Source organism: Emys orbicularis, chromosome 11 (genome assembly GCF_028017835.1).
Source record: "Emys orbicularis isolate rEmyOrb1 chromosome 11, rEmyOrb1.hap1, whole genome shotgun sequence".
NCBI lineage: Eukaryota > Metazoa > Chordata > Testudines > Emydidae > Emys > Emys orbicularis.
In genome coordinates this window covers 55,244,052-55,267,430 of record NC_088693.1, presented here as the reverse complement: position 1 = coordinate 55,267,430, position 23,379 = coordinate 55,244,052, and the positions used below count along the sequence as shown (strand labels likewise).

The window sequence follows — 23,379 nt, the reverse complement described above, 5'->3', positions numbered from 1 at the left end:
GGAGAGAGGTAAAGAAGCAAAAATGAAAATGGGAAGGAGTATGAAGAGACAACTATACAGTATATAGTACAGAAGCTAGACTTTATTTAGTGATACATCTACTTCACTTCATCCTCATAGTTTAGGACCATAAAGATTGAAATTGGGGACATGTTGAGGAGAGATTGAAAAGCATCTATGTCAAAAAGGTTTTTGAAAATCATTAAAGATGTAAGAGATTTAGGAAGAGATGTAAAATGATATTTATGAAATCTGTATAAGAAAAAATAATTCTTAATATATGAAATGCAACATACTTAGCATGAAGATTTAGGATATTTGAAGCATCTCATAAATGTGGAGACAGAGGAGATAAAGATAAAACAGGGGATGGAAAATCATGCAGTTGAGCTAAAACTGTAATAGTAAGCTTCTTAGTGCTTTTATACTGTTACTTAGATTGTGTATAACAGTCATACCCATTTATTAGTACTAGTTTTGTCTGTGAGTACTACTCTTCTTATGGTGTCACAATAATAATTGTACGCATACCAGTTCTGGTTTATACTCACCTCTTCATGTTGATGTTCATCCTCACTGTGATCCTTGTGACTATGCGTTGAAAAGATGTTTCTTACACTAATCTGTTTCTGAGGAGCTTCACGCTTGCTGGTATGGCGATCCTCATTACCAGGAGTAGGATCTTGGTGTCTATGACTGGTGGCCTGGTTTCTTACACTAATCTGTTTATGAGGCGCTTCACGCTTGCTGGTATGGCGATCCTCGTTACCAGGAGTAGGATCTTGGTGTCTATGACCGGTGGCCTGGTCATTATGGCGTTTGTGAATGCGTACACGTGAGTGAGATGAATCGTGTACATGATCATGTTTATCAACATGATTGTGCTCATATTGATCACCTGGATCATGGTCTTGAGCATCTTGTGCAGTATCTACTAATGTCTCACTGAATTTCTTTCCCTTTTGCCTGTTCATGTGTGTCTGTAGTTTTCTCTCAGGTTGTTCTTGGGTAGTGTTTGTCTCTGTTGAAGGTTCATGGCTCGGGTCTCCATGTTCACTCTGACTGACTGAATCATTATGAGTATGATGAGTACCATTATGGTCAAGGTGATGATGAAGATGATGCTGATGGTGGTGGTGGCGACGATTGTTGTCACGAACACGCTTAATGGCAGGTTTCACCGATGACTCTATTGTGTCTTTTTCAGGGTCACATTTATGGTTTCTCTTTGTAGATACACCATTCACAGTTTGGTTTTCTGGACCTGAGTGGCTACGAGAATGAGGATGGTTATGAGAATGAGAATGCTTTCCTTCTTGTACTTCTAAAGCATCCAAGTGGGAAACATGATCATGGCCAATATCCTCATGATTAATCTCCACTACTTTTAACTCTCCAAGACCAAGGCTTGTTAGCAGTTTTTCAAGACCAAAAAATGACAATCTTCCATTTTGACCATAATGGTCAAAAAGTTTTTCAATGTAGTATTTTTGTTCATTTTCAGCTTCCAGCACTGAAAGTTTACTTGGTGAGGATTCTGCTCCTCCATTCTGGAGATATGGTGCCTCCGAGATCTGACTGTCATTATGGTTGTGTACATGGCTCTCTTTAGGGTCATGGCCATCTTCATGGCAATGGTTGCATTGATGAAAGATAAATGTCAGCAAACAAATGAGGCAAAATTTTGTGTGCATGTGTACCTTCATCTCTGATTCCTATGAGAAACACAAAAGAAAACACTTAAAATGGGGAGAACAAAAAAAAAGCTATTTAAACATTTCCAATGCAACCATCTCTGTACCTGTATGTAAATCTTATCTTTGATAAAAAAGCTTTAAATCAATAAAATTATGAACTAAAAACAAACAAAACACCCACAAACACCCAGACCCTCTAATATTTTCTATGAAAGCCTCTGCTCATGTATTTATATTTATATAGCCTATAACAAGGTAGGCTCCTTGAAAACTAATATATAGCAGAAATTCAAAGTCTTTATAACATCCATACAGTGATGTGGTTTCAAGAAAAATATCTGCATTTAAATAATGAAAAATGACAAAAGCGGTAATTATACTGCACATATTTATGAATGCACCTTCCATCACAGAATATGTTTCACTGTCATTTATGAGGATACATGGGGCACCCACCAGCACAGATACAAAGTTGTATGCAACCACAGTGATCATTTTAGTTGATAGTGCCCACAGAATAATTTAGCCAGGTGGTCCTGGTAAACCTTGGTATGAGGCTTATAGCACTGACACAGAAGTCCCAGTTCTGTTCTGCCTTGTTCTAAGAAAGGAAAAGTACTGCTGAAAGCTTCCATGCCCATAGAAGGATTGTGGCAAATAGGAGTCCAGACAGTTGAGCTTTCCATCATCTAATTGCAGAACATAAAGATATGCCCTGCCAGAGCACAATGCAGCAAACACTGAAGATATTCTTCTGGTGGCCTCCTGCAGAGCATACATGTGCACAGAAATCCCTGAAAAAGCTCATTCCTACCCCCCCTCCAAGCCCCACAGACATGAAAGGTGAAGATTCAACCTCACGAGAGCTCCCAGTGGCTCCAGCTTTAGAAGCAAAATTTTTAACATAATGCCAGTCTACCTACAACCCTAGGGTTTGAAGGAAATGTGTGAGAAAGATGCTTCTGCATCAGAATGGGATTCCAGATTTTCGTTCTAATAAAATTTTGGTAAGAACTTCATAATAAATTGTAGCTGGATTTTTATAAAACAACTGTTCTATCACCTGTCTAGAATGACAATATGTTCTGTCATTTAATCAAATACCTGTCCATTTTTAAGTCATTTGGTCAAATGCCCAGAACCACCTCCAGCAACCCTTAGAGAGGAACAATCTGTCTTCCGACCCCATCCCTGCACTGGGATGAATCTGACCCAGAGAGATCAGATCGGTCAATAAGATGGGTAATTTTCACACAGCTAACTTTCTGACTCATAGAATCATTTAAAAGTGTCATTAATGCCCTATACATACACTCATCTATTTAAGGTTTTGTATTGGTGTCTACCATAATGATGTCCAAGCACTTTCTCAGATTAACATACTGGCAGGCTTCTTTGGCTCTTCTGCCCTCTCCGTTTACAGAAAGCTCTGCTTGGGGTATTCGTTTTGGGGAAGAAGGGGGGGCCACATTGGTGGGAAGAAATAAGTTGTTATAAATGTCATTCTGGGTATAGTGGAAAGGTTTTATCAAAGAGGAAGGCTTGTAGCATGGTCACATTTTGTGTTACTGTGATTTCCTTTAGAAGCTCATTTCACAGTTGCGACCCTTTAACCAAGAAAGCTTTATCTCTGGCTCTCACATGCTTCATTCTGGACTTTGTAATCTGCTTTGAGACAGAGAAGCACAAGTGTATCTGAGTGGGCTAGATCCTCAGGTGAGGTAAATCAGCATAGCTCCATTGACTTAAATGGATTTACACCAACTGAAGATCTGGCCCAATCCCGCTAATGTAGTCAAGACCTGTTTAATTTTAAGATTAGATCCAAGGTCTTGAACAGGCAGCAAAGGCAGGCATGGAGCCAAAAGAGGGAATGGAGGACAAGGAAAGATGGGAGATGCGCTCTCATGTTTGTCCAATCTGTGGAAGAGGCGGGCAATCACATTCTGTTCAAGTTCGAGTCTTTTCAAAAATAAAAACAAAGCCCGCAATAATTATTTGTTTTGAAAATTTAATATACAACTGAAGATAACGTCTAACAAAGAATAGCCTGTTTAAGTCTATTAATGCAGAAGGCTCTTTGTGATTAGAATTTTTTTCTTGTTTACAATCAGAGCCAGTCTATCTATTAAAGCACAAAGGGACATCAAAACTCTCCCTTTTCTTTAAAATGTGATCAAGACTAAAATATTCCTACAAGGAAATTCACGTCTAAAGCATGATCATAATCCTTTCCCCAGCCTTGTGATCTTTTTCATGTGACTATCACATACAGTGCTACTAATACATATGCAAGTCATGCATCTCTAACGATGGTGGTTAGTATTGACTGGTACCTTTTTTTGAGAGGATAAACAGTTTAAGTGACCTGTGATCATAACCTGATGCCAATATAAGCTCACCAAATCACCCATGTCAATCTGCTTCATTTCTGAAGTTCCAGCACCTGGCATTAACAACCATAAAATTATTTAAAATCGGGATCAATAAATACTCAACAACAAAAACAAAACTCCTAATGAAGTATTTATATTAATATGTACAAGTCTCAATACATGGAAGAGAGGAGCTTACAAGTCTCAAGCATAAAAACATCTTTATTTATTCTGTTCCGAATTTTCAGTCTATTTACAGCAGCAGCTCTCAATTTTTTTAAAAATATTTTGTTTTTACCATCAGGCCCTATTTTTATCAAAGAAAATATGCTCCGATCCCAGCTTCTATACGCCCCACACAACAGTCATATGTTCATATATATAAAATACTAGAATACTAAAGTATGTATAAATTCTAACACATTTCAATGGGATGGAGGGGTTTGTCTGTTGACACAGCTTATTCCAACATGGAAAAATTGACTGAAACTGGTCTGCAAATCTCCCCAGGAGTACAAAGGCACAAGATGGGGGGGAGGAGGAGGAGGAGAGGGAGAACAGAATAGGGTTAAGAGGGCTCAATGGGGAGTTCCTGTCTGAGATCTTGAGCACCTCCAAAACAGACACAATATTAACACTGACTGCAAAATTACAATTTATGATTTAGGCTGACTTGAACTAAAATAGGTTCAGAATAAAATAAAATTTGGTTTCCATCACCTATACTGGAGTATAGCAATGTCACAAGTGATAATGTGTTAGGCATCCCCCATAGAGTAGGCTCACCCTCCCTAGTTTTATATTGGCAATGACACCCTTGGCTGTGTCCTCTGGGTAGAGATTCTAAATTGTTCAGTACAGGATTCTTCAAGCAACTTATTTATGATTAAGTCCCTAGGCTCCACAGTAAAAATAATTTGTTATGAATGGCTGTCTAAAAGGAAATTGAGATTTAGGGACAGGAGAAATACTGGTACAGATAACTGTAGGATAAGCAGATATCAGTAGGAAAACATTTTTCTATTAAAAACAAATTCAAGTTTACACAAAATAGAAATACATTTCTTAATATTCATTTAAAAATGAAATTTACAATTCTATGCCAAATTAACAAAGATCTTGCAATGTTCCTAATGGACTATAAAAGAAAGACTTGAAAGAGGTTTCTACCTGCTAGCCAAGATCTCAGAACAAACAGTGATGTTAAATAAATGCACAAAGCAAACAAACTGAAAAGAAATGTTTTCTATATTTTCAGTTATAGAAGTCACAGGCTGTTAGTGTGGTTTTTTTAAGTTGACTGTGACTCTTTAAAAACAGAGAAAGTACTGTGGAAACTGCTCATAGCAATCAAAATGGTAATCCCTTATAATTGTAAAGAGATGATGATTTAGTAGAGACTAGAAACTTGCTTTCACTTCAACAGTTTACATCCAGTTTAAGTGGGTTTGCTCCATGACCTAGTCCACTGTGTGTGTTCTCACTCATTTATTTCATTTGTGTTTTGTCACTGCATAGGGAATACAATTCCCAGGATCTGGCTTAGTAGCAGAGACATTCCACATGGTAGGAGAGATGGGAAATCAAATTTTAATAGTTACTATATATACATTGTTTTAGATTACAAATCTTAATGTCTAAATTTAAAAGGAAAATATTTAGAAGTTACTTCAGTAATGGATGTCAATCTACACCTTACTATTGCAATTTCTCAACACATTCAGATCACACATTGCTGTTCTTGTTTGGCTTTTAAGTGGATTCTTAAGGGTGACCCTTCAAAAACAAATATGGATCTTATTTTCAACTTCCTAAATGTCAAATTTATAACAAAGACAGAACCATTCATTCCTATCACACCAGTACTTAGTTATTCTGAAGACAAGTGATTTTTTAAAAAAACTATAAAGAGAAAGGAATATACTACTACTGAAAAGCATTATAGGAAATTCATTTAAAATGAGTCAACTTACATTTTTAGTTTAGTTTATCAAGTCTTTGGCTGATACAAACTTTTGGATATACCATTAGGAAAAAAAATATTTTCTACAGATGTAAAAACAGTTAAATATTGTATCTGATTTTACTCTATTTTCCACCTATCTCCTGCATTTTCTGCCCTTGTTTTCAGTGAAACTGGTTGCGGATTTATGTAATACTCATTCATTTGAAGACCTACAACTCAGTAGGAGGGGCACTTCACAAGAACAGGATACTAACTAATTGTTCCAAGCTGTATTTGCTATGTTAATACCAGATAAAACCTAGAACAGGTAGGAAGCATTTATGCATAACTGAACATGCCATGAACATTTAAAAAGATTAAAATGTGAAGTATTTGAAAGGCAAAGTGTCCCAGCACACAAGAAAACTGATTTTAAATAAACCCAGATAGCAATCTGTTAGACCAAATTACTACATATAGCTGTTACTTTTTATTTTAATTAAAGAAAACTACCCCAGCTACTTAAAAATTATTCATAATTAAACCATTGAGTATATGGCCCCCTTAGAGCTATACTCAAACAATACAATAACTGCAAGCTATGTTTTTGATTGTTTCAAGCTCTTTCTTCCACTAGCAGCTGTGCATATTGATTGAGCATTAGAGTCTCAAAGTCTTTCATATATAACCAGCAACATGTGCACTGCACAAGTGTCATTAATGGATAATTTATGGGGTTGGTCTTACTACCAGCTTCCTCTAGAAACAAGGCTACTCCAAGGCTCATTTATTAATTCTTATATAGAGATAACTGGTAAAATTATGAACAAAAGTTCTGAAAGGCCCCAAAGAACATGTTAGGAGTACTGTAAAACGGATATCTATTACCACTGTTAAAACTGTCACAATATGATGCTTTGTCTCCAACAGACGAGAATTATTTCTCATGGAATTAGTCAAATTTCTAGATCCTAATAGAGCACTCATACTTTCAGATAAGGAAAAGTGAAGTTTGCTGTTTCCTACCCTTAACTGTGGGAACATTTCCCTCCTCCCCCTCACCCCCCCCCCCCAAAAAAAACCTAGGTCATTTGATGGAGCTACACCATTTGAGTATCTAGCACTTACCCTGCTTTTACAGCACACCAGTCAGGAGATGACCTCCTCACCTCTAAAATTTATGAAGAGTAAAGCCAGCTACCAGAAAAGAACAAAATTTTGAGCAGACATAATTATCCATTTTGTATGGTAAATGTGGGTTCTGTGCATGAGCAGATGGACTTGGAGGTGTAGCTGAGGAGTTAAAAAGTTACAATTTTCTGGAACAGTTATTTTGCTTACATTTTAGCTTAAGGTAAAAAATAGGAGGTTTCAGTAAAAAATGTGTAGAGGGTGAAATAATTGGTGAAGTGAGAAAAGACTATTTGTTTACTTAGGAAAATACTTGGGAGACAATAATTAAGATAGTGTTTGGAAGCATACTTTTTTTGTAGCCTTGTAGTGCTGAAACATTCGAAAGTGCAAAGTGTCAATATTCTATTGTCTAATAATGCTCCATCAAAAGCTTAGTGCTCATGTATGTGTTATTAAGAATGTGAACCATAAATACATATGTGCTGTAAATAATATTGTTTTCCCAGTGTAATAAAACTAAATAATTTGTATGAATTAACAGAGCAATACAGATTAAAAGCAGTTCCTTGAGTTGGATGGTCACTTCAGAATGACTACAGTATCTGATAACTACCACATCAGTAACAATGCTAGAGGGTTTTCCTACTCAAGATTATAAAAAACAGTTTTTTCCTCAATGCTAAACTAGACTTGTGAATGCTGCCACTACCTATAAAAAGTAATGGAGATATTTTTATTTTCTCATCAGTAGTGGGAACTGTTGTACATGTTGAATTATTTCACTGGAAAGGCAGCACTGTCTTAGGTGTGTGTCTAATTCTTACATGCCTCCATTGCTGCAGTTTAAGAATAAAAAGCACTACCAAAACCTTCAAATATATATATCACAAGACTTACAGATTGTAAGTGCTAAATAAATGTTCTGTCCAGTTATACAGACAGTAAGACCCTGATCCAGCTAAGCACTTAAGCAAGTAATTAGCACCAATGACTTCAGAACATTTTTCAAAAATGACTTCAGGGTCCTACGTGCAAAAATCACTTTTGAACATGGGACTTTAGGCCTTGATCCAGTAAGTTCCTAATGATTATGGTGTACAATATATCTATATATCTGTTTGCAAATTAAAGGGTATAAGCTATAGCCACCACTACTACCTCATTGCCCCAACAGATATACAGTAGGACCTCAGAGCTACGAACACCAGAGTTACAAACTGTAACCTGTCAACCACACACCTCATTTGGAAGTGGAAGTACACAATCAGACAGCCGCAGAGACAAAAAATAAAAAAATAAAAATAGGCAAATACAGTATAGTACTGCATTAAATGTAAACTACTAAAAAATAAAGGGAGTTTATAAAAAGATTTGACAAAGTACGGAAACTGTTTCTGTCCTTTTATTTAAATTAAGATGGTTAAAAGCAGCATTTTTCTGCATAGTAAAATTTCAAAGCTGTATTAAGTCAATGTTCAGTTGTAAACTTTTGAAAGAATAATGTTTTGTTCAGAATTACGAACATTTCAGAGTTATGAACAACCTCGATTCCTGAGGTATTCGTAACTCTCAGGTTCTAATACTTATTAAAAAAAATTAACACCATCACGACCACATATTTTGAGATTAGTTTTAAAGTCATCATTTAGATACTCGTATGGCCTTTATTTCATAGTATTGAGTGTCTCAGTCTTTTTAATGTATTTATCCTCACAGCACCCCTATGGGGATAGGATGTATTATTATCCCCATTTTACAGATGGGGAACTGCAGCTGACTTTCTTAAAATCACAGGAAATTTTAGGCAGAGCAAAGAATTGAACCTGGGTCTCCTGAATCCCAGACTACCACCCAAATTATAACTACTGGGCCATCTTTCTTCTCTACAGGTGATCAAAGTACTGAAAAAGCCTCCTCACACACTGCCATCCAGGCCTATGACTTACAACCTACAAGAGTCACATTATTTCATCCTGGAGCTCCTCTGAATAGAGACTGATGGTTATTACAATAGTTGTGTACCAAACCTTTATCAATCACAACTCATTTCAACTGAGACCTCAATATCTGACAACCTCCAGGACCATATGACTACTGTAAAATATCTTCGATCTTCCTAGCTCCATTTTAGTGAAGATTATTTTTTAAAGCCTTACGGTTACCATTTTAGGACTGTACTAGAACTGTATGAGGCAAGTGTTTATTCTGGCCTCAGTTCTTTGCACACACAAGTTTGAGTGCAACTTCACTCAAAAGTTACTTCTTGCCATATTCAGTAACAGAACACAGAACTTTGAAGGGACACAACTGGAAAGTCATCATCTATTATAGTTATTTGTAACACACAGGATTACTGTAGCCAAAAGATGGCAAAGAACTCTATTTTTCAGTGTGTTTACTTTGTGTACATGTGAGCACTTTGGGTCTGGTGGAATTCAATGTTTCTTCCTGTATAGTTAGTATCTCCCTTTTTGAAATGAACCCTATAAATATCAACAGTGAAGCAGGAAACTTGCACACATTTTTAAAAAGAATTTTCTTTTAAAAATAGATTGGGAAAAATCCTAACAGAGCATCTATCGGTCAATTTAAAAACATTCAAGCTGAGCGTTCCTTTAACTATGCAACTACCTATGTGCACTTTCCATGGGCCCATCACCATGTTATTGTACATTCTACTGCCACACATCATGATTGGCTGGAAAAAGCAAGTTAGACAATGCATTATGATTAAGGCTGCGAGTCTTTCACAGAGGTCATGCACTCCGTGACCTCCGCAGCTGCAGCGGTTGGTGTGGCTGACCCCAGGGCCACCGGAGCAGTGGGGGTTGCCCTGGGGCCAGCCGCACTGGCTGCTGCTCCGGTGGCCCCAGGCAACTAGTCCCGGGTGCCACCCCGGAGCACCGGTCCAGGAGCAGCAGTGGCGGGGCCCCGGGCTGCCCCGCACCTGGAGGTGCAGCAGCGGGGCCATGTGCCCCCCCCCCCGCATGAGCAGTGGCGGCATAGCCTTGGGCTGCCCCCTGCCGGGTGTGGTGGTGGTGGGGCCCCAGGCTACCCCCACATATATGAGCAGCAGTGACCACCGGAGCATCTCTCGCCCTCCCCCCCCCCCAAGCACCTAAGATTAAGTTAGGGGTATTTTTAGACTTTTTGGTTATTGCCTGTGACGTGTCCTTGACTTTTACTAAAAATACCCGTGACTAAATCATAGCGTTAATTATGATTAGTTAGCTTATATGAAAAATTTGGAAAGAAATAACTGTAAGATAATTAGATGCATCTATTCTAGACTAGTCTTCTGCATGTAATTTGATACACTGTAAGTGGCTGGCTTATACAGTAATTACAATTCTGTATATTCATTTTCTGCTTCTGGTAGCACTCCATGATAAAAGTCCAAAGGCCAGATATGAATTGCCTCTCTCTTCACTGTGATCATGTTTTTTAAAGGATTTTGGTTCCCCAAAGCTACCTGCTGAACTGATTCGATGTCATCATGGTAACTGCATGGAAATATTTCCTCTTCTACTCCCAGAGCCACTTAACTCTGTCTCTTCCCTCCTTCAGTCATTATTTTCCGCTTTCCTCTCAACTTTGCATGATTTTGTCTCCTACTCCAAGGCCAGATGAAATGTCTAGTCTATTTTCATACAATTTTATTAGTGACTCAATCCATTTCTATAGGGAAAGACATCTGTCCACTAAGTCTGCAATACTTTGACAGTACCAGACAGTGGTTCCCAGTGCAAAGCCTGGCATTAATAATTTTAGTCAATGATAACTGAATAGGTACTGTTCAACAGACTGTTCTTGACAATTTTGGACAGAAATTAAATCCAAAAATTCAAGTATTTTTGTTTCAGCAGAACATCAAGACATGTTGTAACTAACATGTACAATGCATAGTTCATTTCCTTCTTTTTAAAGATAGATAATTGGCAAGATTATTTAAAAAACTAGTCAAATGTGTTAGCATAGCAAAAATACCCCAAGTGAGCAGGAGCTTTCAGAGGCATATTCCATACATTTGCCATGTTTAAAACCCAGCCTTATCTTTTAGTTTTCATATCACTTACACCAGGGGTCGGCAACGTTTGGCACGCGGCTCGCCAGGGTAAGCACCTTGGCGGGCCGGGCCAGTTTTATTTACCTGCTGACGCGGCAGGTTCGGCCGATCGCGGCCCCCACTGGCCGCGGTTCGCCGTCCCGGGCCAATGGGGGCGGCGAGAAGCCGCGGCCAGCACATCGCTCGCCCGCGCCGCTTCTCGCCACCGCCATTGGCCCGGGACGGCGAACCGCGGCCAGTGGGGGCCGCGATCGGCCGAACCTGCCGCGTCAGCAGGTAAATAAAACTGGCCCGGCCCGCCAGGGTGCTTACCCTGGCGAGCCGCGTGCCGAACGTTGCCGACCCCTGACTTACACTATGGATCACCAAGTTCCTGCTTTGAAAGAGATCCCCATAAGCTCTTCATTGATGTCATACTTACCATGAAACTTGGCGAAGGCTGGAGTCTGATCATAACTTGAGTGGCATGTGTGCTATTTATTACAATATTGCATAATTTGAAAGCTTTTTTAAACAAAAAATATTTAAGAATACCAGAACTTTAACATTAACTGCTTTCTATTATTCTAAACTTTTTTTATTATTCCATAGGTAGACTCTTCTCTACTACAGTTTCAGGATAACAGAAAACAGTAAAGATCTTGTTGTCACGCCAAGTAGCAAACAGCAAATCAGAAAGGCCTGGATCTTCATGGATCTTCTTTTAAAAAACAGGAAGGGGTTTTCTGTTTATTTTTTGTCCCTTAATTATTTCCCCTTATTATTTAGAGCATACCACAGTTTTCTACAGTTCTCTTGTGTGTCAAATGCATTTGCAAATCATCTTTAGATGTGTTTTAAATCAATGGTTTAAAGTAAACTGTAGCATCTGATGGTAATTTTGCTATTTGCTATTACAAAATTCAAAACACTTGATTATGAGCGTTGTAAGCTATCCAAGGTAAATGCAAAACATAATTGTCTGTCCTTCCTTTCCGAAAAAACCTACAGATTACATCTACTGTATATAAGCCTATAATTTCATTAACTAATGCCAACTGAAAAGTAAAATAGATGGTTCAAACAACAGTAGTAAATTGGTAGACTAAGGCCTGGTCTACACTAACCCCCAAATTCGAACTAAGGTACGCAACTTCAGCTACGTGAATAACGTAGCTGAAGTCGACATACCTTAGTTCGAACTTACCGCGGTTCAGACGCGGTCCACACGCGGCAGGCAGGCTCCCCGTCGACTCCGCGGTACTCCTCTCGCCGAGCTGGAGTACCGCAGTCGACGGCGAGCGCTTCCGGGATCGATTTATCGCGTCCAGACGCGATAAATCGAACCCGGAACTTCGATTGCCAGCTGTTGAACTACCGCGGTAGTGTAGACCTGGCCTAAGTCAAACTGGTCAGCATCAGCAAAAGTTATGCTCCATGGAAAAAAATCTCTGAAAGAAATTGAAGTAGGTATGTTCAATCTGGATTGATAACTTTTTTTACTTAAGTTAAATATAGGTTTATTTAAAAAATAAGCCTATTAAAATTAGATTGGAAGTTGACAACCCATGTTAAGGCCTAAATCTATTAAAATCATTTAAATTAAATACAAAAAACATCAAGTAGTACATATTTGCTGCCAAGTTTTAAAGAAAGTCAAACCACTAAAATGGTGAAGTCACTGGCTACACACCTGAAACCAGAGTTTGTTGAAGTGCTAAACCAACTTTCTACAGCGGTAACCCTCTTCCACAGGTGCACAGAGAATATTTTCTTCATTTCAATGTATTCAACTAGTTCAGTTGACTAGTTCACTCGAAGTTAAGAAGTCAATTGGAGTTGAAAAAAGGAGAAAAGCCTGTTTTCTTCTTCCAATCTATGAAAAAAATCTAAGTGTGAAAGGATGAGATTTACTACTTCTAAAATCTTGAAGGACATTGATCAGAAATAATCAGTTAAATTCACTAACTTCTGGCAATATTTCCTTTATTTAATAAATCAGTTAATTTTAAATACAAAAAAGTTTTGATAAAGTTTTTTCTTATGTTTCCAGCTCATTTAATAAAAATCAATTAAAATGCTTTTGTGAAATTGAATTTGCGTTTCCATCCAAATAGAGCTTGACACTAATCACAAGTAAAAAATTAATCACCACATTATTCACCTTCTTCTAAAATAATAAAAAATGTAAAAATTAGGAATCTGAATAAATGTATGTTAAGTTATATAATTGTTTAAATAAAATAAATGTGTATCCTCACGGCTGGCAAAAAGTAGCACCAAATTTAATGTAATGGTTATATTTAGTTGCAAATCAACACATTTTAATGATTACCAGCCAATGAGAATTAACTTTCCTTTAGGAAAATAAATAAAAAGTACAAATGTAAAACATGATTAAAACTGATTATGTAAATCAAGGTTTCCTGCTTGCTGATTTAAATCATGATAAAAACTGGTAATGTAAATTGCTTTGATTTAAATCAATCCGCCCTGTGTTCAATCTTTATGATGCCATCAAATGTTGCACATAAAGAATCTTTTTAATGTAAGTCCACACTCATCTAAAGTTTAGTCTAATTATTACATATAAGTGATTTTACAGTCTGACCCTGAAAAGTGCTGAGCTCTCTCAACTTCCACTGGAGTCGAGGATGCTTAACACCTCGTAGGAGGTGCTCAGCTCCTGAGAGTACCACACCCATATTTTCTGATTTCTATACATATTAAAGTGCATAACAGGTTATTTTATTCTATTCACCCTATCACAGAGCCACTTCATTAACTTTTTGTTCTAGCTGTTCACTCAAATAATTTGTCCCTCTCCTCATTCTGCGTCATTGCCAGATTAAAGTTACAACCTGTTCCTCTGCATAGGTCATCTATTTGGAGTAGAAACAGCAAATGTCTAGCTACTGACACCTTAGTCCTCAATTGGATTTTGACTCCAAGGTTTGGAAAAATCCCATAACCTGATGCCCTAGATAATTGTGTTACGGTTGGACTACTATTTTTAGTAATTTCACATGCCTAGCAGATTATATCTTCAGCTGACATACTAGTGCGTCAAGTACAAAGTGTAAGAAATAATAAGAGACAAAGGTCACCTCAGGTTCTCTTACTGTCTCATATTTTCTCATTAATGATTTAAACATTAAGAAATTCTCAGTTAAGCTGCTTGTATTTTCTGCATGATTCAGATTGCACCTTTACAGATAAAGTAAATTCAGTATTAAAAAATAGTTACCTTTTGGGGTAGATGGTAGCAGGAGAAAATTTCTTGGATAGTACTTTGGTCATTACCAAGCAGACAAAGGAAAGTATTTGTTGAAGGCATCAGAAATTAAAACGTCCTTCTCCACCGCCCCCTTACCCACCCATCCAAAAGCGTATGTGGACTAGGGTTGGAAAGTGTGCTCAGTGAAAAGCATAATACGTCAGAGGTCATCACGGTGTTCTTCCATCACTACTGGAAGCTACTGTAAAGCACAAGATTACATAAATGATGCTGACCAAAATTAAGTAACAATCCCAGAATTGTTCTGTCCCTTGTGTATTTGTCTAATATTTATCTGACACACAGCTAGGTATATGGCTGCTTCATTGAATTGAAATAAGTCTATCTCCCTTTGAGAATCCCCTTGTTACAATATATAATTAACACCTTGCCTTAGAAGGTAATTTCAAACCTATATTGTGAATTTATAGTAAGTAATCAAGTTATAGTAAAAGAGTAATCTAAATTTCAGTAGACACTGCCAAAACACTCTCTGAGGAAATGACACTTTGTGTATTTCAATTTTACTACTAGATTGAAAATGTAATGGTAGTATGTTGTCTTTAACTCCAAAAATGCAATTGTGCTTCTTTCCTAGTTCAATTTTAATATATATTAACAGGAAAGCACTTACTTAAAAAAAATACATTCTATACACCATACAAAAAATTAGTGCCCCTTAATAAATTATTAAGTTTTATTACTTTATGAACCAACGTTCCTGTCCAAAGATTAAAAGTACCATAATTCTTTGCTCTCTTAAGAAAAATGTTAAATCAACATATGTAGCCCTTTGACACTGGAAATCCTGAAAAGAAGTGCCAGAAGTCAAAGAATGTCTTTTGAAGACAGATAAAGTATTTTTTATAATATTTAACTAGAACCACTTACTTGTGGTGTAATACAATCATTTTATACCACTAATTTAATTATACAAGTACAAAATAAAAACACTTATTTTTAAGTATATAATTCACAATAATTACCTGCAGCTACTGTCATTTTTAAAAGTCTTAAAACATCTCCTTACCTTAACTCATCCCACTAACAGCATTCATGCAGTTTCTTAATTCCAAGCATCATAAACCCTTTTACACATTCCTCTCTGCATTATTCAAATATATCATGCGCTCAGTGAAGTCACTTGACATAAGGATTGTGCCATGAATCCACTAAACAAAAAATGAACCTCTGTTGGTATTTTAGATTTGTACACTTCAAGAGTCAGAAATGCATATACCTTCCTCATGATTAAGAGTGTATGAATTCTAGTAGCACAATATATTTTGTGTTATTTTATGTACATTCCCCTCATGCTATAGTAATGAGTCTCAATACAAGAACCAAGTAAGAGAGTTTCCCTGTGATGAAAATGTGAACAAAATAACCAAATGTACAATATATTCACAAACATTTAGACGTTAGCTAAGGGCAGATCATCATTAACAACTAATTTCTTTCATTGTCTATGCATTCAGATTCCATTCACTTCAATGAAGATACATACAAGTAAACGAGAGTAAAGGACAAATAGATAATCCAAGGACTGCTGAAAAAAATACAGAGCCTCCTCTAAATAACTACTTCAAATGCAGCCCAGGTTAGTAGTGACCGAAAGTCTTTGGTCTATAGGTATGTCTATATGGGAATAAGAGACCCACTGACAACTGCGGCTGGCCCAGGTCAGCTGACTCGGGCTTGCAGGGCTAAAAACTACAGCGTAATCATTCGGGCTCAGACTGGAGCCCATGCTCTAGGATCCTCCCTCTCGTGGAGTCTCAGGCTCCAGTCCAAACATGCACACATCTATTTTACAACCCCACAGCCCAAGCCCTAGGCCAGCCACAGTTGTTTAATTGCTGTGTCACAGATGTCCCCAATGTATCATACTGTACATGAAATAAGTGAACCATATTTTAGCATAAAAATTTAGTGAGGCAAACTGTCCGCATCACAAAAAAACAGCCATCGCAACTGAAACTAGCTAGCATACTAATTAAGTGTTAAGCAGAGGCCAATGATTAGGATGGTAGGATGCTGAATTATCCTCTTACCCTGGGGTAGGCAACCTATGGCACGCGTGCCAAAGGCGGCATGCGAGCTGATTTTCAGTGGCACTCACACTGCCCGGGTCCTGGCCACCAGTCCGGGGGGGGCTCTGCATTTTAATTTAATTTTAAATGAAGCTTCTTAAACATTTTAAAAACCTTATTTACTTTACATACAACAATAGTTTAGTTATATATTATAGACTTAGAGAAAGAGACCTTCTAAAAACGTTAAATGGCACGCGAAACCTTAAATTAGAGCGAATAAATGAAGACTCGGCACACCACTTCTGAAAGGTTGCCGACCCCTGCTCTTACCCCTACAAGTGGTCCCCCTACAGATCATTGCTCAGGTGGGTTGAGGCAACAGTAAGTAGAAGACTTCTCTTTCCATGACTGTCAATCTGGCACCTTCCACGAGTAAATTCCTAGGTAGGGTTTTTAGGTTATAAAATAGAATTATTTATTAAAAACCTAGATACTGAGTGCTCAGTTTAAGCATTTAGGGAAGCTTTTCTGGTTTAGTTTGCATTCAGTATGAAATGAGGAAGTGTCACTGCTCTGCACTGTCAGCCAAGTAGATCTAGAGGATTGTCTACCAGCCACCATCATAGAAAACATACAGCTGTACGCATAGGATACTTCCCCTGTAGAGAAGACTGCTAATTATAACATTCACAGCTGTAGAACTGACATACTGCTACCATTCTGAGCAACTTTATAACCAGACACCATTGGCTATATAGCGCTATTTAGCTCCACTTCAAATGAAAAACCAGTATTAAGATGACACACTAATGATACTCTCACACACACACAAAAATCACAAACTGAATTTGGTCGTTCTATTTACATGTCTGTTAAAGAATGCTTTAAATAAAATTAAACAAAGTTACATTTTCTTTATGCTACATATAGCTTGGACTATCATACTAAAAATGACTACATGCACCATCATCGGCAATTAGATCTACTAAAGGGAAAAGCTATCTATTAGATACTCATCAATTATCAGCAGTACATCAGATTACATTTCCAGTTATCATGCATAACTCGTAGGATTATTTTAATCCACATAGTAGTGACCATAGCACTGTAGCCCTGAATGAAAGGCTAGCAGAGTTCTGTTTACATAACTGCTACAAGTTGGATGATCACTCCACGTTCACAGGATAACAGGGTCTATGTGGACTTAATATTTTATTACAGCAGCATCTGCCAGCAGCTACAGTTAAGATCTCTTAGTTTCCATTATAAATCTCTATTTTTGAAGTGTTTATAACCTGGACTAAAATCTGAGATCAGGCCTCTGTTGAAGCACCTATTTTTATACAAGCTATTGGACTTCTATATAAATAAAATCCCCAAATATTTATTTTTAATCATTTAAAAAGATCTAGTAGGATACTTTTAACCTTACAACTGGGCACAAAAAGTCTAGAAATATCTCAACTAATAGAGCGAGTCAGTCACATATTGTGACCATAGCCATAGTCATTCATCAACTTCCAGTAAAATGTGACCATTAGATTTCAGATCACCTAGACTAGCAAACAAATATCAGTTATGACTAGTAAAAAAAGGTCTCCCCACCATTTGAAGATCTCGACCTTTGTCCCTTAAGAGCAGGTCGCAGCTGAATGGTTGTGGAGGCACAACATAAACGAATAATCAGGTGAGTTACACAGTTCTAGCCCAAACTGATTTTCCTAGCTTTTGAGTGTTTAATGTGTTTTAAACATCTTTAAAATCTTTTTTTTTTTTTTTTTTACTTTGCTTAATGGTAAGAAGGTACAAGAGTCAATACAAAAGACAGCAGATATTATCTAAAGCAGTGTTTCCCAAACTTGGGACGCCCCTTGTGAAGGGAAAGCCCCTGGCGGGCTGGGCCGGTTTGTTTACCTGCTACGTCCGCAGGTCCAGCCGATCGCGGCTCCCACTGGCCGTGGTTCGCTGCTCCAGACCAAGCTGCTGGAAGCGGCGCGGGCCGAGGGATGTACTGGCCGCCGCTTCCAGCAGCTCCCATCGGCCGGACCTGCGTACGCGGCAGGTAAACAAACCGGCCCAGCCCGCCAGGGCTTTCCCTACACAAGCGGCGTCCCAAGTTTGGGAAACACTGATCTAAAGCATAGACACTAAAAATGCATTTACTAGGCAGTGACAATAAAAAGCTTTCTCTGGGAAGTAGGTGGAGCCATTAGTTTATAGAATGAACCTGGAGATTTTCTCATTAGATTCACAATAGCTCAAAAATTCTGAAAAGCAGCAGTAAAATTGACAAGGGCTTGTTAGCTTTACTTTGCTGCTGCTCCCAAATTGTTCTGGGAGTCTGCTTTCTCCACTCCCTTCATCCAAAAGAATTCCCAGCAGTGGCAGAAAATTCTCTCTACTTATGTTCATGGTTTTCCAAGAAGCAGCAGAGTGAAAGTTACAAGATAAACTAAGATAGCTTCAGAGTTTCTTTTGTTTTGCCGCAGCAAAACTGCACTCATTCTCTTCAGTGTCATGGTACTGCTCCTCTGAAAGCTATGAGCCACAGCAGAGACATTAAAAGTGATAGCAGGAGAAAGACTAAGGGCATGTCTACACATACAGTGCTGCTGCAGCTGCACCTCATCTGGTAAATATGCTCTATACCAACGGGAGCACTCTCTCCCATTGGCATTATAAAACCACCTCTGTGAACTGCAGAAGCTATACTGGCCCGCCAATATGGCGCTGTGCACACAAGCACTTATGTCGGTGTTACTTATGTCACTCAGCGGGGTGGTTTATTTACCCCCCTGAGCGACATAAATTATGCCGACATACGCTGTAGCCATAGCCTAAAACTCACCATTCTTTTCCAGTAGCTGGAGGGAAAAGAGAGGAAAGTAGTTCCTCCTTTACAGCAGGTGGGGGTCAGAAGGAAAGAGAAGTTGGGACATGGAGAGGTGGGGATAAGAGGGGTAATGCAGCAGCTAGTAAACAGAGAAGAGTGAGTTCTAAATCTAATCAGACCCCTTACTAACCAAGATTGGCCATGGACCAGATACACCAGCCTGCAAACAATCCCACTGACTCTCCCTTCCAGAAGCTAGTGGGAGAGGCACAATAATGATTTACAGCAGTGGTTCTCAAACTTTTGTAAGTGACCCCTTTCACATATAGCAAGCCTCTGAGTGCGACCCCCCGTAATTAAAAACACTTTTTAATATATTTAACGTCATTATAAATGCTGGAGGCAAAGCGGGGTTTGGAGTGGAGGCTGACAGCTCTCGACGCCCCCATGTAATAACCTTGCGACCCCGAGGGGTCCACACACCCCGTTTGAGAACCCCCAATTTACAGCAAATCTATACACAGTTTTCAGGGTCTTTTGTACTCATTCTTCCAAAAGTACGTTGTTGCAGTTTGACCAAGGAGACTAAATAAAAATTAAAGTTCTAATAACAAGGCTTAAGATTCAATAATATTTAAAAATTTTATTTTGGACAAGGACATCTATTTCAAAACAAGTTTGTTAATGAGAAAGTCCTACCCATTCAGCTACACTTGTTCTTTGACAATTCTCATGGATGAATTAATTAATTCAGAAAGTTTTTTTACATTAGCATTCCTTTTAGACCAATATTCCACACACTAACGATTACACAAAAGAAGTTAGAAGTCCTTTTTGGGGATTAGAGTGGTGTGTTTTATTTATCCTCCTCCCTTCACCCTCCTCCCAAAAGAAATCAACCGGTTTTCACAGGATACACAATTAAAATCTTTTTAAATTAGAAGCCATTCCTTTGGCAACCTCTTATGGTCTCCAAAAGAGAACCTATTAATAAAAAGCAACAGAGGGTCCTGTGGCACCTTTAAGACTAACAGAAGTATTGGGAGCATAAGCTTTCGTGGGTAAGAACCTCACTTCTTCAGATGCAAGTGAAGATTTTTATTAATTTTTAATAATTAATTTTATTAATTTTTATTTTAATTTTTTATTTTTATTTTTATTAATAAAAAAAATCCTTGGATAGTCTATTGAGTGTATTCCCTTTGCAAATGTAATGTTATCTATTTTTAATCATCTTGTATCACATTAGTTATTCTGCATGGTAGTCCCCAAAAGAACATTTTTTTAAATTTAAAAAGCATACACTCCCCTTCAACCACTTATGTCAGTTAAAAGAGCAACTAGTGCTCAACTTCTAAACACTAACCAGATACCTTCAATACGTATTTTTCAGTGATTTCAGGCTGCTGCTCTCACATGGAAAAAGCATGGCATAGGGCTTGTCTACACTGCCAAGTTGTCAACAAAACTTTTGTCTTTCACAGGTACTTAAAAAAGCTCACTCCCCCCGCCCCCCCGAAAGATAAAGGTTTTGCCTCAACAAGTGGCAGTGTGAATGCGGCTCCTGCCGACAAAGCGAATGCTGCTCGTGGGACTGGAAGTATGCCGACATTTAGCGACAGGGCTGTGTCGACACAGTCTTGTCGCTAAAAGCTGTGTGGTGTAGACAAGCCCGTAGTGTTCTACTGGGGAAATCAAGAGTAGTTATTTAGGTTAGATGTGTGAAATGTTTGTAGTGTTAGAAGCTAAAACTGTATCTACCTTAACTTGAGTAGCATTTTGAGTCGTGGAAGGGAGAGGTGAGAAAAAAGCAGCACAGACAAAATAGCTGAGAAGGATAGACCTGAGAAGACAAAAAAAGCATGGGGCGGCAGGAGGGGGGAAGAGACTATTAAAAGAGTTGTATCCCACACAGCATCTCAACATGATTTACTATCAGGGAGTTCTGCTTCAAGAAGAACCAGTTCAGGCACTGAAAAATGGCAAGACAGACAAGAAAAGGCTGAACCACTTACTCCCTCTAAACATTTTCTAAAAGTTGTATGTAGTGTAGTTGTAACCATGTCGGTCCCAGAATATTAGAGACACGAGGTGGGTGAGGTAGTATCTTTTATTGAACCAACTCCTGTTGGTGAAAGAGACAAGCTTTCAAGCCACACAGAGCTCTTCCCAGGCTTGGACTGCAACTCCGGGACCCTGTGAGGGGGAAGGCTAGCAATAGGTGTTTAATTGCTTTATCACCTTAACCTTATTTTTCTTTCCTGTATACCGCTTGTGACTGGGTGATTTTGCGGAAGCTGTCTCAGTGACAGTGGCCAACCAAGTTTCCCTCACCTCCAACAGTACCACTTAACTCTTGCTTTTTTGACACTGTTCAAGGTTACACATAATTTACCTGTGATGCACCTCATGATAAGAAGTTTCCCCAATAACAGAGCAAACCAAGAATATTAAACTGAAAAGTACAAAAATGCATGCACCACCCACCTTCATCATGCTCCCCAAATAAACATGACCTAGACATGTTACTTAAGTTTCACCAACTCAGACCCCAAAATAGTGTTCCCTTCTATCTCATTCTAAGGAAGGTACCCTATGTGTAGTCCTTCGGAGCACATACTGCAGCTGAGGCATAATGATGGCTGGTTGGGAAGACCTAAAATACACACTAACTTACGGCAGGTCTACAATTAAAACATTTCACTGGCACAGCTGCAGCATGTTAGTGAAGACGCTATATGCGGTTGGGAAAGCTTCTTCTGTTGGTGTAGTTAATCCATCTCCACAAGAGGCAGTAGCTATGTCGACAAGAAAAGCTCTCCCTTCAACATAGTGCTGTCTACACCCAGGGTTTGGTTGGTATAAATGTGACACTCAGGGATGTGGATTTTTCACATCCCTGAAAAACATAGCTATACTGGTGTATGTTTATAATGTACACCTGGCTATAGAGTTGGGAGCATAATGAAATGGGCATACAAGCTGGAGGCCAACAGCAAACGTTTGTTCCCCTGGGAAGGGGCAGAGGCCCACCCATGCCAGTCACCCCCATGCAGCCCTGGCTGGAAGCTGGGTTTATTGCTCTGGGGTGTGCAGAGAGCGCTTGGGCTTTCAGGCCCACGTGGGATCCTCCCCAACCCTGGTCACTACAGCTTGCAAAGCTGAGCCTGGTGCCCTTCCCCCGGTACAGCCCCGGCGGCAGTTCACAGCCGTGAGAAACCGTGTTCAGCCTGGCCACGACATATGGGCAGTTACCTCGGTGCCTCTAGCGAGAGACCTTGTGTGGAGCCCCCCACCCCCCCATTACCGGGCTGCTGCTGCGCTGGGCCGGGGGTGCCCGGGCCGCAACGGGGGGGGGGAGAAATACGGGGGGGGAGCCCGCACTGCGACCGGAAGCAGTTTGGGACAAACTCAATGGAGCAGCGCCCCCCGCCCCTTCACTAAGGCGGCCCCGGCGGCGGGGTCTCACTGCTGCGGCCGCCGCCGGCGCCACGTGATGAGGCGGCGGCCGCCTCGCTGCCCCCCACATGCAGCTCTGCAGCCCGCGCAGGGATGGTGGCCGCTGCCCCCCGCCCCCCAGCCGGCCCGGGGCCCGGCCGCCGCCTTCTCGGCCGCGCGGGCCGGTTGTGTGGGGGAGGGAATGTAAACAAATGGGGTTTTATAGCTACCTCACTCGAGTGCCGTGTGCATCTCCCTCTCCGCTCGGTACCAAACCGCCGGGGCGCCTCCTCCTCCGCAGCGGCCGCCGCGCTACGCCATTCACCAAACACACTTACGCCGTGCCAGCCGCGCTCTGCACGCACACTGCTACGAACCATGCGCATAGGCTAAGCCACCACCTTGGTGGCTCAGCCTAGCCAATGCGGGCTTCCCCCCGCCCCCTTCTACGTAAACGGCGTAGCACAACCTCTTCCATTCTCTGCCCCCTCCCTCCCGCGGCTGCGGAGTTCATTGCCAGTTTACTCAGGAGGAAGAGGCGCATGCGCAGTCGGGCAGCTCCACCGGATGCTGCGCTGCCCTGTGCGGTGTGGGCGCGC

The 23,379-nt window shown here is 39.7% G+C and overlaps 1 protein-coding gene across 1 annotated transcript in view; it reads right to left on the bottom strand.

The window, feature by feature from the left end:
- The window catches only part of SLC39A10 (solute carrier family 39 member 10), a 64,406-nt gene extending 41,341 nt beyond the window's left edge, over window positions 1–23,065 (bottom strand). The window contains exons 1-3 of the mRNA XM_065413575.1: window positions 23,011–23,065; window positions 1,580–1,715; window positions 552–1,540 (exon numbers count right to left, since the gene is read on the bottom strand). Of these exons, the coding sequence (XP_065269647.1) occupies window positions 552–1,540; window positions 1,580–1,706 (1,116 nt within the window). The 5' untranslated portion in view covers window positions 1,707–1,715; window positions 23,011–23,065. The remainder of the gene's footprint in view (window positions 1–551; window positions 1,541–1,579; window positions 1,716–23,010) is intronic.
- Between the last annotated feature and the right edge of the window lie 314 nt (window positions 23,066–23,379).